The following is a 13,200-nucleotide window of genomic DNA, read 5'->3' as shown; positions in this document are numbered from 1 at the left end:
GAAGTCTAGAAGTAGAAAAAGAAACAACAAAAATGGTTCAAAATCTGACACTGAACTCCCTTTTTAACTTGTAACCTTTTAACTCCAAGAGGTGACCAATATGAAGCTTCTCCTTATAAAAGGTAATGAAGTGTTAACAACTGAGTTGAAAACATAAATTGGCTCGCGTAAAGGGTAAAAAAGCTGACGTTTCGAGAAGGTTCTCTAGATGCATAGCAAACCTTGACTATCATATGCTGTTTACCCATAACCCACAGTTAAATAATTAGAGTGTATGGTTTCAGAGACTAAATTAATGAATTCTTTTTCTGTTTTGCAGAGAGGAGTGGGATGAACTGAATGTATTGTTGTTTGGATTTGGTCAACAGAAATGCGTTCCTGTAAGTCCAATGTGCGAGTTCTGTCTTAACTCCAAGATCTGTCCTGAAGGTCGAAGAAGGAGCAGAGGAAAAGCTGAGGAGGAAACTAAGAAGAAACTTTCACCCAGAATTGATAGAAAGGACACTAAGACACTAAGGACACTAAGTTTTACTTTAACTTAGGCTGTCCTTGTCTTTAGCCCTGAGCCATGTTGTGCAAAGCTGGGTTGAGGTAGCCTCATGGTTAGTGTGAAATCTGATATCAGATCTTAACCCTCAAACTCCCAGAAGTGATTCACATGTAACTTCTCCTTACAATATCTGTGCACTATCCAGCAAACAGGTAATGAGAAGGTAGAAGTTGTTATCTTGATCTAGCACCAAATTCTTGCAATTAATTTACAAGGAAATGTTAAGCAGGTAGAGGAGGAAATTAATAATCAGATCTTGAGAGTTATAGGGTTAAAGCTATAGAAGAAAATTCATTATAATTTGTTTTGTCTACGATTTGATGATTGGACGCCTTTAAAAGAATAAAGAAAATTATCCAAAAAAGGCTTTTTAACAAAGCAGTAAGGAAACCTGAATTAAAATTTAACCCTGGGTTAGCACTAATCAGCCTTCCAACAACTGAGCCCAGGTTAGCATTGATTCTCAAACCATGTCTCAAGACTGGTTCCAACTGTGTAAAATAAATGTACAGGTTCATGATACAATGGATAAAAGGCGAGATGGAAGCAAAATCAAAGACTGTGAGACCTAGGTAACAAGGTGCTTTTTGTGTCAAAAATGTTTTGTTAGTGGCATCCCTTCCTTAACGGGAGAGATCTGCCGTTGAATTTGATTTAGAAATTAGTTTATACTTTAAATGGTAGATGGCAATGAAGGCGTGCTCTGATTGGCTACTCAAACTCTTATTATCCTTTGCTATTCGCCTTGCAAAGCTATTCACAATTATCTATAAGACCCCAACAGCCTACCTAACAGGGTCTACCGCCAGGTTCAGGGCAACATTCCCCTGTATCTCCAGCAACAGAGACTAAAGACCCCCCTCCGAAACACAATGTCTCCATAGCGGTTGCTCCAAGCGGTATCGTTTTGTCGTGGTACATGGCTCTTCTATTAAATCACGCATCACGGATAACTTTTTTAACCAATCACGCGTCACGTCAAAAAGGAGTAAGTACGCTCGGTCCAATATCGCAATATCAAATCGTACTTTACAAGTATCGAACACAGTAAAAACGAAGAGTCTTGATTTTTTTAACATCTAAGGTGTTCGTCTGGGCATCATATTCATCATAGGTCTTTGTTCAAGGAGTCAGTAGTCGTATTTTGAACTCTTATGTGGCTTAATGGTTATCTCGTGAGAACTAGTATGAACTTTGTTAATTTAGCTATCTTTCGAGCTGTAGAATTCGTGGACCGACCCGTGGACTTTCTGGTCTTCTGGATCCCACGCACTACCACGACCACGAGATCGACAAAACTAACACACAAGGTCATAGTCCTTGTGCAAATTTTAACTTTATTAACTTATGCCTATTGTGTCACGATTGTTTGGACCTACCGCGAAGATCAAAGACATCCAAGGTCAAGCAAAGCTTAGCAAAGGACGGAAAAGACCAGAAGACAGTATCACAGCTGCCCTGGTTTATTGATTTTTGGCAGGACTCTATTTCCTTTGAATGTCTGATACCCTTCTAGGTCAAAGAGCGTTCAATTATCACAAAACTCCGATTAGTAAGTCTTGTAAATCACGCGTCACGCGCTTGTAAAAAAAAGCAAATCACGCATCATATTGTGATGTCCGGCCCCGCATCACGCGGATAATTTGGGTACAATCACGCGTCACCCAACAAATTTTGGGGCCATCACGCGTCACTCAAAAACCCTTTGCCATCCTCTGTGAAGGCTACATTAGTTCATGCCCAGATCTCCTTGTCGAGTTCCTTGCATCCTGAAGTTGACCTATAGTGATTATAGCAGTTTTGTTCAGTTATGCCTCACTTTCATCTCAGAGAAATTTAGGTCAGAATAAGAAGCCCAAGGATACCAGAATGGACCAAGCCTTGCATTGGGATTAACCTCACCACACTGGTTTGCCCACCATCCACCATGAGGAAAACACTTGCCAGAGTAGTTGTCGTTATCTTGGTCTGGTGTGCCGAATCTCATCCCTCGAGTGTTCAATTTAGGATTTGTCTTACCATAAAACCCATTTCCGATGTTTCCTTCGTACGAACTCATGTCGCATCGATACTTATCTGTTTCGTCAGCTACCCGAAACCCACCATATTTGGCATATCCCTTTTTGCCGTTGGTTCGGTGCAGCTCTATTCGAAGAATGCTGTCGGAAGAGGCGATTCGGTGCAAGTTGTCGTTTCCAAGCCAGAATTCTTTGGACAAGTCGCCAAAGCCTACTCGATACTCTACCCACGTTCGTTCAAAGGTTTGCTTGTATGGACGGGAACGTCTCTGAACGACAGTCCACCCACCTCCATCTGTGGTTTGGTCACAGTACACGTTTATGACCCCTTGACCATCTGGGTTGATTTTATAAATGCCATTGTGATTCGCTCCCAGGGTTTTCAGCTGCTGACAGCTTCTCACTGTACGTGGAACAAAGGAAACAATATGGGACTTGTTGCTGAAAGGAAATTATCGCAAATTTAAGTGTTCTTCTCTTCTATTTAGTCACGAGTTACCCACCTCCGCTGTGCTTTTCGCAATACACTCCTTTATAATCCTGTCGACATACACACGTGAACATTCGGGGATTCCAACACGCGTCAACACATGTTCCACCATTTAGACATGAAGCCGAGGCGCAACCAGGTCCATTTCCTTCCTGAGAGAAAATGGGAAGAATGGTTAAATGTACTTTCATCCTTTTATAAGGCGAAACTTACCATGACAATACCTTATCAGGTTGAAATACATTCTCGTTCTTAGAGCTAACGTTTTTCTTTGATGGTGGTCTGTACCCTTAATTCAAGATGAGTATAGACGTTTGCTATTTCCAAAGTTTTGAATAGGAATTCATCTTTCCCTCTCCTGTTTTCCTTCAAATGAAATTTCGTTTCCGGTGTATATCGACCAACAATTTTGTCTCTATTTTAGCAAATTATATTAACCCGGGATTTCCTTTTAGAAAATAGGCATTTTATGACATCAGTTGTGTCAATAACAAAATTTTAAAGTATGAGTGGTACTTTTGTCAGTAAAACAACTCTTATTTGCGGCTTGATTGACTGTTTCCTGTCCAAACTGTTTGATTTCATCTATCCAATTATAAGCACTTAGCAAATGTTAGCCAGTGAAAATGAAAGTGCATTGAGCATTGGATATTTCTTACATTGTTTAGACTTACGACCTGAACTTTTGCAATATGAATCAATTCATGTGCGCATGTTTAAATTAAAGTTTTCATTCCTGCTCGTAATTTAAAATTAGAGGCATTTATTTGACCTCTCGATACGACTTTGACACCACCTTGCTCAGAAGATGGAATTTGAAAAACCGAAGACTTCAAAGGTTCTTGCGCTTAGCAGGTTGAACACTGATGATTAAGTTTCTAACTGATCTGTAAATTTCTATGACTCACCATCTGTGTTGTGGGCTCGTAGTAAGTGATGCCTTTTCTTAAAACAAAGTCACTTGGGGCTGTCGCCTTTGATTGGTCGCTTAATTCACATGTTTTCCCTGAGTTTGCGTAATTAAACGATTGACAGCGTGCGTCCCGTAGGCATTTCCACGTGCAGTCCATCGGGCACGTGACGGTGTGTGTTGCAATCACGTGATTAACCAAACTATAGCCTAGAACAGATGTAAACGTATCTTCATTTATATAATAAGCTCAGTTATGCACACATTCTAATTGGTCCTCACTTATGATCTATTGGAGGACAGACGTATAGATGACGACATCATTAAAACTTAGTTCGTATAGTGTGATCGTCCGGGTGAGTGTAGTTCTGAAAATAACTGTTGTTGGTGACTACAGTACAAACTGTTTTCAACGACTGACTCTGGAAAGCTGGTTTACTAACTTAGAACAGACGCCTCTCAACAGATGTCAACAGTTACCAGCACCTTACAAACGACTCCTTAACGACGTGAACAAACCGACAAACAGACCGACAAACAGACGGATCGAAACCGACCAATGACTGTTAACAAACTCTACACAAGTCTTCCAGCCAATCACATCACGGCTAAACAGACCAATCACGTTCAAAAGACCAGACTTTGTAACATCATCGACTGACAACTACTCTTCACTTGACTCTGAAGATGACTACCGCACAGATAGTCGAAACGTCTATAAAGTGACCAACAACAGTCCTCTCAGAACTACACTCACCCGGACGATCACACTACACGAACTACTGATACTTCTGGGTTCAAACCATTTACTTTATCATTAAAACTTGTTTTAATTCTTTATTATATAAAACAAATAGATTCCAAGTTGCCGTGCGTCTGTTCAGAAATAGATCATAGATGACGTCAAATAGGGATTTGATTTTTTACTCAAATCACAGCGAATTCGATCACGGGTCCTCATTTTTCATCCTCATCGTCCTTGTTGGCCATGGTTTACTCTAGTTTGATCGTGTCTAGAACAAGTTAACTTGAAGTAGTTCCGTTCGAAGGTGAATAAAATTCCATCATTACTAAAAGTGGCCATACAGGTGAAAAGAGTTTATCTCTAAGATTTTCTAGCGAACTGCCTAAGTAGTGCACATTACTGCGAGGATCACTTTCATTCACGAAGTTAACTTTATTCCATTACAGCTACAAGCGAAGCGATACTAGAGAGGAATGCACGACACGAAAAGCCGAATTTGACAGCTTGAAACTTACCCACGTTAAGAGAAAAATGGCTGAATACTTTGATAGTTTAAGTGCTTCGACTCGAGACTCGGTATTTAAGTGTTTTTCGCTAAAATATGAAGATTTGCTTGTGTTGTAACTGATGCACCACAGCGCACCACGATTACATTACCTTCCACCCTACTATTTAAATAGTCTCAACAAATCTACTTGGTTTACACTGGTTCTGCGTCAAGTTTTCTCTTCTTCATCACGGTCGTCTAAGATATTTTTTTTGCGATTATCTAGAATGCACAGATTTCTTGTTCAAGTGAAGCTTTACCTTTTGCAGGATTTTCGAATCTTCCGTATCTTAAACAAGACAACCGACCAGGATTCGACGTTCCTGTTAGATGTTGAGCTGAGGGAGTTGCAAACTTCCAGCACAAGAGAAACTGAGAATGGAAGAGTAAAGTGAGTCGCTGCATCGTTTTCAAGTTACTTCCACTCGGCTTTTGCATTAGTTCACGATCAAAATAAAGTCGTGAACTAAGTTGCGTCAACTTGAAAATGAATAATTTTCGAGTGAAAATAATTCTCATCCACAGTTTGTTTTTGTGTTAGGTTCCAGAAACTTAGCAGGAGACTGGCGAATAACATTAATTATTGAAAGCTCGATCAACTTCAAAATCTGAAACACTTAGTAAGGATTCTCTTCTATTTCTACTGAAGAAAGATTAAACGGTTTAAGGGGGGAAAATAAGTGAGCAATTTTTTCTGAGGAAGACATTGATAACATTTCACGACATTGGTTCACTGACTGAACTTGTTCGTGCGCTAATTAGAGCATTCTTTTCTTTTCAATTGCCATGGAATTAATTAACTCAACGGTTTTCTGGGTTTTGTGGTGCTTTTATCCTGGAAATATTTACCCAAGGGTTCAGAAGTCTAGAATTTAAAACTAAATAACAGAAGACTAGATGAAGATAGAATTTAATTAAAACTAGACAAAATCAGAAAAAAACCGATTGCATCTATATAGACAAAACATGAAGGTTTTATCTGATCTTTATTGTGGGTTCAGTTCGCAGCTATGTTGACCCTTGAACTCCCAAGATCTGATTGTAAATTCTCCCCTCTAGCTGCTACACATTTCCTAGTGAACAAGTCACGAGAATTTGGTGTAAGATCAAGACTATTAACTTCCACATGATAAGCTTGAGTATTCTCATTACATGTTGGCGGATAATGTATGGATGTTATAGGGAGAAGTTACATGTTAGTCACTTATGAGAGTTAAAGGGTAAAGCATTTTGAGGTAATCCGCGCGTTATGTAACCTCTTATCAATCTCTGAAGAGTTTAAGTCCTGACCTTACTTTGTCTACTTTCAGGAATAACACTTACGCGATCGTTCAAAACGCAAGCACTGAGCGTACAAATTTTCAAAAGAAAAACTACATATAAATAAAATTCTACTTTTATTAAATTTAAAGAAATAACATGAGTCAGCTCTCCTCTACATAAATTATTAAGTATTTGCCAGGCGAGATATACATATAAATTTGAAGTCCCGATGCGAAAAGGTACTGACCCGCAATGTAATAATTGTAGAGACTGTATGGGGTATTTATTTTTAACCCTTATCTATAAATGCGCGAAGGCGCTACTTTAAATAAACATCAAAGCAAGCAGACGGGGGACCAAAACATGACGGTCCTTGGGAAACTGTTCGTTATTGCACGTCAAGTTCCCAGCTATATTAAGCATACTGAGGTTAAAAGTTAGTTTATTAGGCATTCTCTTTGATTCACCTGCTACGTAACCTCTCAGCAATAAAAAGTTTACATCCTGAGCTTGGTGCTTCTTCCTGCTTGGGTTCAGGAATAACGTTATTACGATCGGATAAATATCGGAATAATACTGACCCGCAACGTACGAATTGTATAGTCTGTAAGGGGTATATTCTCTTTATACATAAATACGCAAAGGCGCTAAAGGACGCTAAACCTCAATTTGAATCCTTGTGAAATAAATACTGATTACTTCCAAACTGTACGCAAACTCCAAATTATGAGCTTGATGATTCGTCCTGTTCCTTCAGGAATAACATTAACATCCTACCGATCGACTAAACATCGCTTAAAATCTTAGCATAAATAAAACTTTTAGAAGGAAAAACTTACAAATAGATAAAAATTGTGCTTTTATATTAAAGTTTGAAGAAATAAGGTGAGACAGCTCTCTACATAAATTATTTAGTATATACCGGGTGAGACATATGTGCAAATGCCTCATCCTAACACGGAAGAAAACAATACCTATTTTGACTTTTGAACTCCATAATAAATTATTTACAGCGAGATGGACAAAGACCTTTGGAGTTAACACTGGGGAAGAGAAAAGACAAATCAAAGCGCCATAGGAGATTGATGGAAAAAGTTATATCGTGTAGTTAGCCCTTTTTTAACTTATTTTTTCAGTCACTATTTAACTGAATCGGACGAACATGTAGAAACTAAGGTTTAAAACAGCGCAATCTTCTTGTCAATTATCATTAAATCATGATCTAAGGAGGACTCCCTTCCAATCTCATTCATTTCATCTAAACCGCCCCATCTAAACGTTAATTATTTTCTTTTAAAACCATTGATTTAGTTTGTTGTTTTTTTGATGTTTCATTATTTTCATGTTTGCCACTCAAGTTCGTGTAAATTTTAATAATGAACACTTCTTAAGCTCAAAATTTTCAGTAAAATTTCATCAGACGATATTTGATGCCAAACAAGAGATTGTAAAGTTTCTATTCTCTTGTTGATGCCTATTATTATCATTATTTTCGCTCGAAGACGATTCGACGACTGAAAAAACTGCAGTTCAAAACCGGAGTTTCGCAAATGAATGGTTTTCCCGCGTCAACACTAGGCTTACTCTAATTGGTTAAAATCCATCGGATGATGAAGCAAGAACCAGTCAGCTGTAGGGCTGATAATGCATTAGCAGCCCGCTGTCAGTCTTTTGCGGCCCGCTGAGCGTGTGTTTTGAAGAGGCCGATTTTCTATTTGGCCGCGTATATCGATAATAAGTGGAAGAAGATTGGAGTCGTCAAGGCGTTGCCGCTTCCTATGACTTGCACTCTGACTCAGTTATCACCCGGCAATAAGAACCACTTCTTGGTACGTGCTACTGATGTTAATGGACCACAAGGTGAGTGCAGTGAGGCTTGCACTATTACGTTTAAGTGAATCATCTTTGGCAAAAACAGAAACTGTCTTGTACAGCTCCCTATCGGCACAAATGATACTTACATATAAAAAACTTAGTGTGGAGTCTTCAAGTTAGATTTATACCCCAAGAATATAACGGCAATCAATGATAGACAATCTGTATAGTACTGAACTTGGAGTATTTGTGAATCGAAATTTAATATATGTCTTCCTTGCCGTTGTTATACGCCGCTGAAGCCAAACGTATTTATATCTTTTACTTCTGGAGGGAAGAATGGCGATCTCAGATGCGTGAAATTTGTTTTATTACGCCAAAGATATGAATTAATCGATTTTCTACAGTATTGATGGTTACTGTTTTGTAGATTTTGTTTGCTTTTAGAAATAAGAGATTTTAAGAATGTGTTGCCGTCGTTTTTTTTTTGTCGTCGTATAATGACAGGTAGAACGAGCGTTTAACTATTGATCAACCCTTTTGATGTGTTATTTTCAAAAATAGGGGATCAGTATGAGATTGTGTGGGTGTTGGGATTTTAAACTCGAACGCTTAAATCCTTAGGCTGAATGTGAAATCGCGACCTCAACCTCTTTCTCAGTCCTCTCCAGCATGAACCTTGAGAGAAAACAGATAGAACCCTGGAGAGGAGGCCCTCTCCCCTTACATTTCTTTTTTTTTTTTTAAGTCATAGAAAGCTCCCCCGAACTTCGTTGAGTGAAATCTTTCAGTTCTTCCATTCGTGAACATCTAACTTGCAATACTTTTTGTTTTTGTCTAATATTTGTTTTGCTCGACAATATTTTGAAGGGAGGAGATCGGGTTCGCGGAGGATTTAGCAGCCAAAATATTCCGACGCCCCTCAAAACAATTCGGTTTAAAATTACTTTTATTTTGCCTTTCTCTAACGACTATGGTAACTTTGTCTGTAAAGTAACAAACTGGCCTCTTTTACGGATAGTTTTAACAGTCCTTCAGGAAATGTGCTTTTTTTATGTACATACTTCCAATATCGTTGGCAACAATTGGCGTTGCACTTGTTACATATTCGTGGGCTATTAAATTACTATGATATAAAGACATGCTTAGAAGTTCAGGGAAGTTGCGAAGGTTTTATTTTACACTTTTTCATGATTTTTATTTTCAAGAAAGTAAAAGCCTTTTTCACTAACAGGGCTATAAAACCAGACCATTTGTAAATAACAGTTTTTGAAACATGTGGTTGGCCTGTGACTTCAAGGTTTGCTTTTGATCGCTTCACTTTGTTTTGGTCTCTTGGTGTCTTGAAACAGGATTAGACATGATGGTCTGTTTATAATGTGTGACATCTGTTCGTGGGGTGCTAATGAAACATCACCATTGGAAGGAAAGGTTTCACATTTCACTTCAAGTTGAAGAAAGCGATTTCATGTCGGTATTTAAAACCTAGTGCTAGACTAAATTATGTGTCAATGTATTATTATGCTAATAATATATCAATGGATTCCAGTCACCTTCGCAGCTGTTTTTGGTCGTAACGCCACGCAGCACCGGGCGTTACATGACAACTTGAGTTTCCATTGCAAATTCTATGAAGGCTACATTAGTTAGTGCCCAGATCTCTTCGTCAAGTTCCTTGAATCCCTGAAGGCGACGTATGGTGACTACAGCAGTTTTGTTCAGTTATGCCTTACTTTCATCTCAGAGAGATTTAGGTCAGGGCTTTTAGCCCAAGGACGCCAGAATGGACCACCCTTTGCATTAAGATTAACCTCGCCACATTGGTTTGCCCACCATGCACCAGTAGGAAAACACTTTCCAAGGGAGTTGTCATTATCTTGGTCTGGTGTGCCGAATTTCATCCCTTGGATGTTCGATTTAGGATCTGTATTTCCATAAAACCCATTTCCGATGTTTCCTTCGTACGAACTCATGTCGCATCGATACTTTTCTGTTTCGTCAGCGACCCGAAACCCACCATATTTGGCATATCCCTTTTGGCCGTTGGTTCGGTGCAGATCTATTCGAAGAATGCTGTCTGAAGAGGCGATTCGGTGCAAGTTGTCGTTTCCAAGCCAGAATTCTTTGGACAAGTCGCCAAAGCCTACTCGATACTCTACCCACGTTCGTTCAAAGCTTTGCTCGTATGGATGGGAACGTCTCTGAACCACAGTCCACCCACCTCCATCTGTGGTTTGGTCACAGTACACGTTTATGACCCCTTGACCATCTGGGTTGATTTTATAAATGCCATTCTGATTCGCTCCCAGGGTTTTCAGCTGCTGACAGCTTCTCACTGTACGTGGAACAAAGGAAACGTAATATGAGACTTGTTGCTGAAAGGAAATTATCGCAAATTTAAGTGTTCTCTTCTATTTAGTCACGAGTTACCCACCTCCGCTGTGCTTTTCGCAATACACTCCTTTATAATCCTGTCGACATTCACACGTGAACATCCGGGGATTCCAACACGCGTCAACACATGTTCCACCATTTTGACATGAAGCCGAGGTGCAAACAGGTCTATTTCCTCCCTGGGTGAAAATGGGAAGAATGGTTAAACGTACTTTCATCCTTTTATAAGGCGAAACTTACCATGACAATACCTTATCAGGTTGAAATATATTCTCGTTCTTAGAGCTAACGTTTCTCTTTCAAAATGAGTATAGATGTTTGATATTTCCAAAGTTTTGAGTAGGAATTCATTTTTTCCTCTCCTGTTTTCCTTCAAATAAAATTTCGTTTCCGGTGTATATCGACCCAACAATTTTGTCTCTATTTGAGCGAATTATATTTACCCGGGATTTCCTTTTAGAAAATGGGCATTTAATCACAGCAATTGCGTCAATAATAAAATGCTCGAGTATGAGTGGTTCTTTTATTAATAAAACAGCTCTTATTTGCAGTTTGATTGACTGTTTCATGTCCAAATTGTTTGATTTCACCTGTCCAATTATTAGCACTCAGCAAATGTTAGCCAGTCAAAATGGAAAAAAATTTCTGAAGTGCATTGAGCATTGGATATTTCGTACAATATTCAGACTTACGAGTTGAACTTTTGCTATATGAATCAATTCATGTGCGCATGTGTAAATCAAAGTTTTCATTCCTGCTCGTAATTTCAACTCATTCGCGCGATTGCTGCCTGAATTGTACTCCCGCCCACTGAGTTCCACCACATTTCAACTTACTGTGTTTCGGGCTAGAAATGAAGGTCTTACAAACGCTGCTTTGTGTGCATGTTCAGTTTTAGGCAGCCCTACCGTTCTCTGAGATAAAGGCATTTATTTGACCTCTCGATACGACTTTGATACCACCTTGCTCAGAAGATGGAATTTGAAAAACCGAAGACCTCAAAGGTTCTTGCGCTTGGCAGGTTGAGCAGAGATGATTAAGTTTCTAACTGATCTGTAAATTTCTATAACTCACCATCTGTGTCGTTGACTCGTAGTAAGTGATGCCTTTTCTTAAAACAAAGTTATTTGGGGCTGTCGCTTTTGATTGGTCACTTAATTCACATGTTTTCCCTGAGTTTGCATAATTAAACGATCGACAGCGTGCATCCCGTAGGCATTCCCACGTACAGTCTATCGGGCACGTGACAGTGTGGGTAGCAATCACGTGATTAACCAGAGTGTAGCCTGGAACAGATGCAAACATATCGTCATATATGAGAGTTTTCTTTAAGATATATCTTACATAAAACAAAAAGAGAGAAATCAAGAGGACATTGACGACTTGATGAAAATCGTAAACATTTATTAGATATTAGGAACACTTTGATTGATCGAAAGCCTATCGTTCATTGTACTAGTAAACTCAGGGCTCCATTTTTAAAAACTAGAAAGGGCACTTTCTATCATTTTTCAGGCGTTGGTGCACTTGGAACGTTAGTAATCATGCACCTTCGGGTCGTGATTTACAACTTTTCCCTGTGTTGTCCTAACATCCCGTGTGAGTTTTTGCGTCTGAAAACCGACAGAAAGTGAAAATATTGCTTAGATGTTAACATATTTTTACATGGAATCATTTTTGACATGTTTTGAAAATTACTCAGTCTAGGTTTTCGTAAATTTCCGGCCAGTTCTATCTTAGGCTGTTCGCAACTCTTCGATACACAACAAGCGAATACACAAGGCTTCAAAATTGTTGGTTCTTAATTCTGGAAACCCCTATAATTAAGATTCCCACTCATCAGACGATTTTATCTCTGGTCTTCCTTTTCATCCTCATCGTCCTTGTTGGTCATGGTTCACTCTAGTTTGATCGTGTCTGTAACACGTTAACTTGAAGTAGTTCCATTTGAAGGAGAATAAAATTCCATCATCACTAAAAGTGACCATACAAATGAAAAGAGTTTATCTCTAAGATTTTCGAGAGAAGTTAACTTTATTCCATTACAGCTACAAGCAAAGCGATGTCAGAGAGGAATGCACGACACGAAAAGCCGAATTTGACAGCTTGAAACGAGCTCACGTTAAGAGAAAGATAACTGAATGCTTTGCTAGTTGAAGTGCTTCGACTCGCGACTCGGTATTAAAGTGTTTTTCGCTAAAATACGAAAATTTGTTTGTGTTGTAACTGATGAATTAAAGTCAGCGCATCACGATTACATTACCTTCAACTCTACTATTCAGTTAAATAACCTCAACAAATCTTCTCGGTTCACATTGGTTCTACGTCAAGTTTTCTACATTTGTGTCTAAGATCTATTTTTGCCATTATTTGTAGTGCGCAAAGTAAGTGTTTAAATCAAGCTTTACCTTTTTCAGGATGTTCAGATCTTCTTGAACAAGATAACCGACCAGGGTTCGACGTTCCTG

General features: G+C 38.9%; 2 protein-coding genes across 2 annotated transcripts; both read right to left on the bottom strand.

Moving 5' to 3' along the window:
* Positions 1-2,354: 2,354 nt before the first annotated feature.
* LOC136283038 (fibrinogen-like protein 1) lies at positions 2,355-5,674 on the bottom strand. The gene is made up of 4 exons (XM_066171199.1): positions 5,521-5,674; positions 3,967-4,178; positions 3,072-3,210; positions 2,355-2,971 (listed from the first exon to the last, which is right to left on the bottom strand). Exons 1-4 carry the CDS (start codon positions 5,663-5,665, stop codon positions 2,355-2,357), a joined length of 1,113 nt encoding a protein of 370 aa, XP_066027296.1. The 5' UTR covers positions 5,666-5,674.
* Positions 5,675-10,056: 4,382 nt separating this feature from the next.
* Positions 10,057-12,037, bottom strand: LOC136283036 (fibrinogen-like protein A). Its single transcript, XM_066171198.1, has 3 exons — positions 11,807-12,037; positions 10,773-10,911; positions 10,057-10,673 (listed from the first exon to the last, which is right to left on the bottom strand). The coding sequence occupies exons 1-3, from the start codon at positions 12,035-12,037 to the stop codon at positions 10,057-10,059; spliced, it is 987 nt and encodes a 328-aa protein (XP_066027295.1).
* Between the last annotated feature and the right edge of the window lie 1,163 nt (positions 12,038-13,200).

This window comes from Pocillopora verrucosa, chromosome 8 (genome assembly GCF_036669915.1).
Source record: "Pocillopora verrucosa isolate sample1 chromosome 8, ASM3666991v2, whole genome shotgun sequence".
Lineage (NCBI taxonomy): Eukaryota > Metazoa > Cnidaria > Anthozoa > Scleractinia > Pocilloporidae > Pocillopora > Pocillopora verrucosa.
The sequence above is the reverse complement of the archived record's forward strand: the minus strand, read 5'-3'. Positions and strand labels throughout refer to the sequence as shown.

Excerpts from the sequence above, each read along its gene's own strand:
- LOC136283036 (XM_066171198.1), bottom strand. The coding sequence starts at position 12,037 with ATGTTTGCATCTGTTCCAGGCTACACTCTGGTTAATCACGTGATTGCT. Across the intron at positions 10,912-11,806 it reads ACGAGTCAACGACACAGATG|GGAGGAAATAGACCTGTTTG; the intron begins GTGAGTTATAGA and ends ATTTTCACCCAG. Across the intron at positions 10,674-10,772 it reads TTGCGAAAAGCACAGCGGAG|TGAGAAGCTGTCAGCAGCTG; the intron begins GTGGGTAACTCG and ends TTCCACGTACAG.
- LOC136283038 (XM_066171199.1), bottom strand. The coding sequence starts at position 5,665 with ATGCAGCGACTCACTTTACTCTTCCATTCTCAGTTTCTCTTGTGCTGG. Across the intron at positions 4,179-5,520 it reads ATTCGAAAATCCTGCAAAAG|GCTATAGTTTGGTTAATCAC; the intron begins GTAAAGCTTCAC and ends CATCTGTTCTAG. Across the intron at positions 2,972-3,071 it reads TTGCGAAAAGCACAGCGGAG|TGAGAAGCTGTCAGCAGCTG; the intron begins GTGGGTAACTCG and ends TTCCACGTACAG.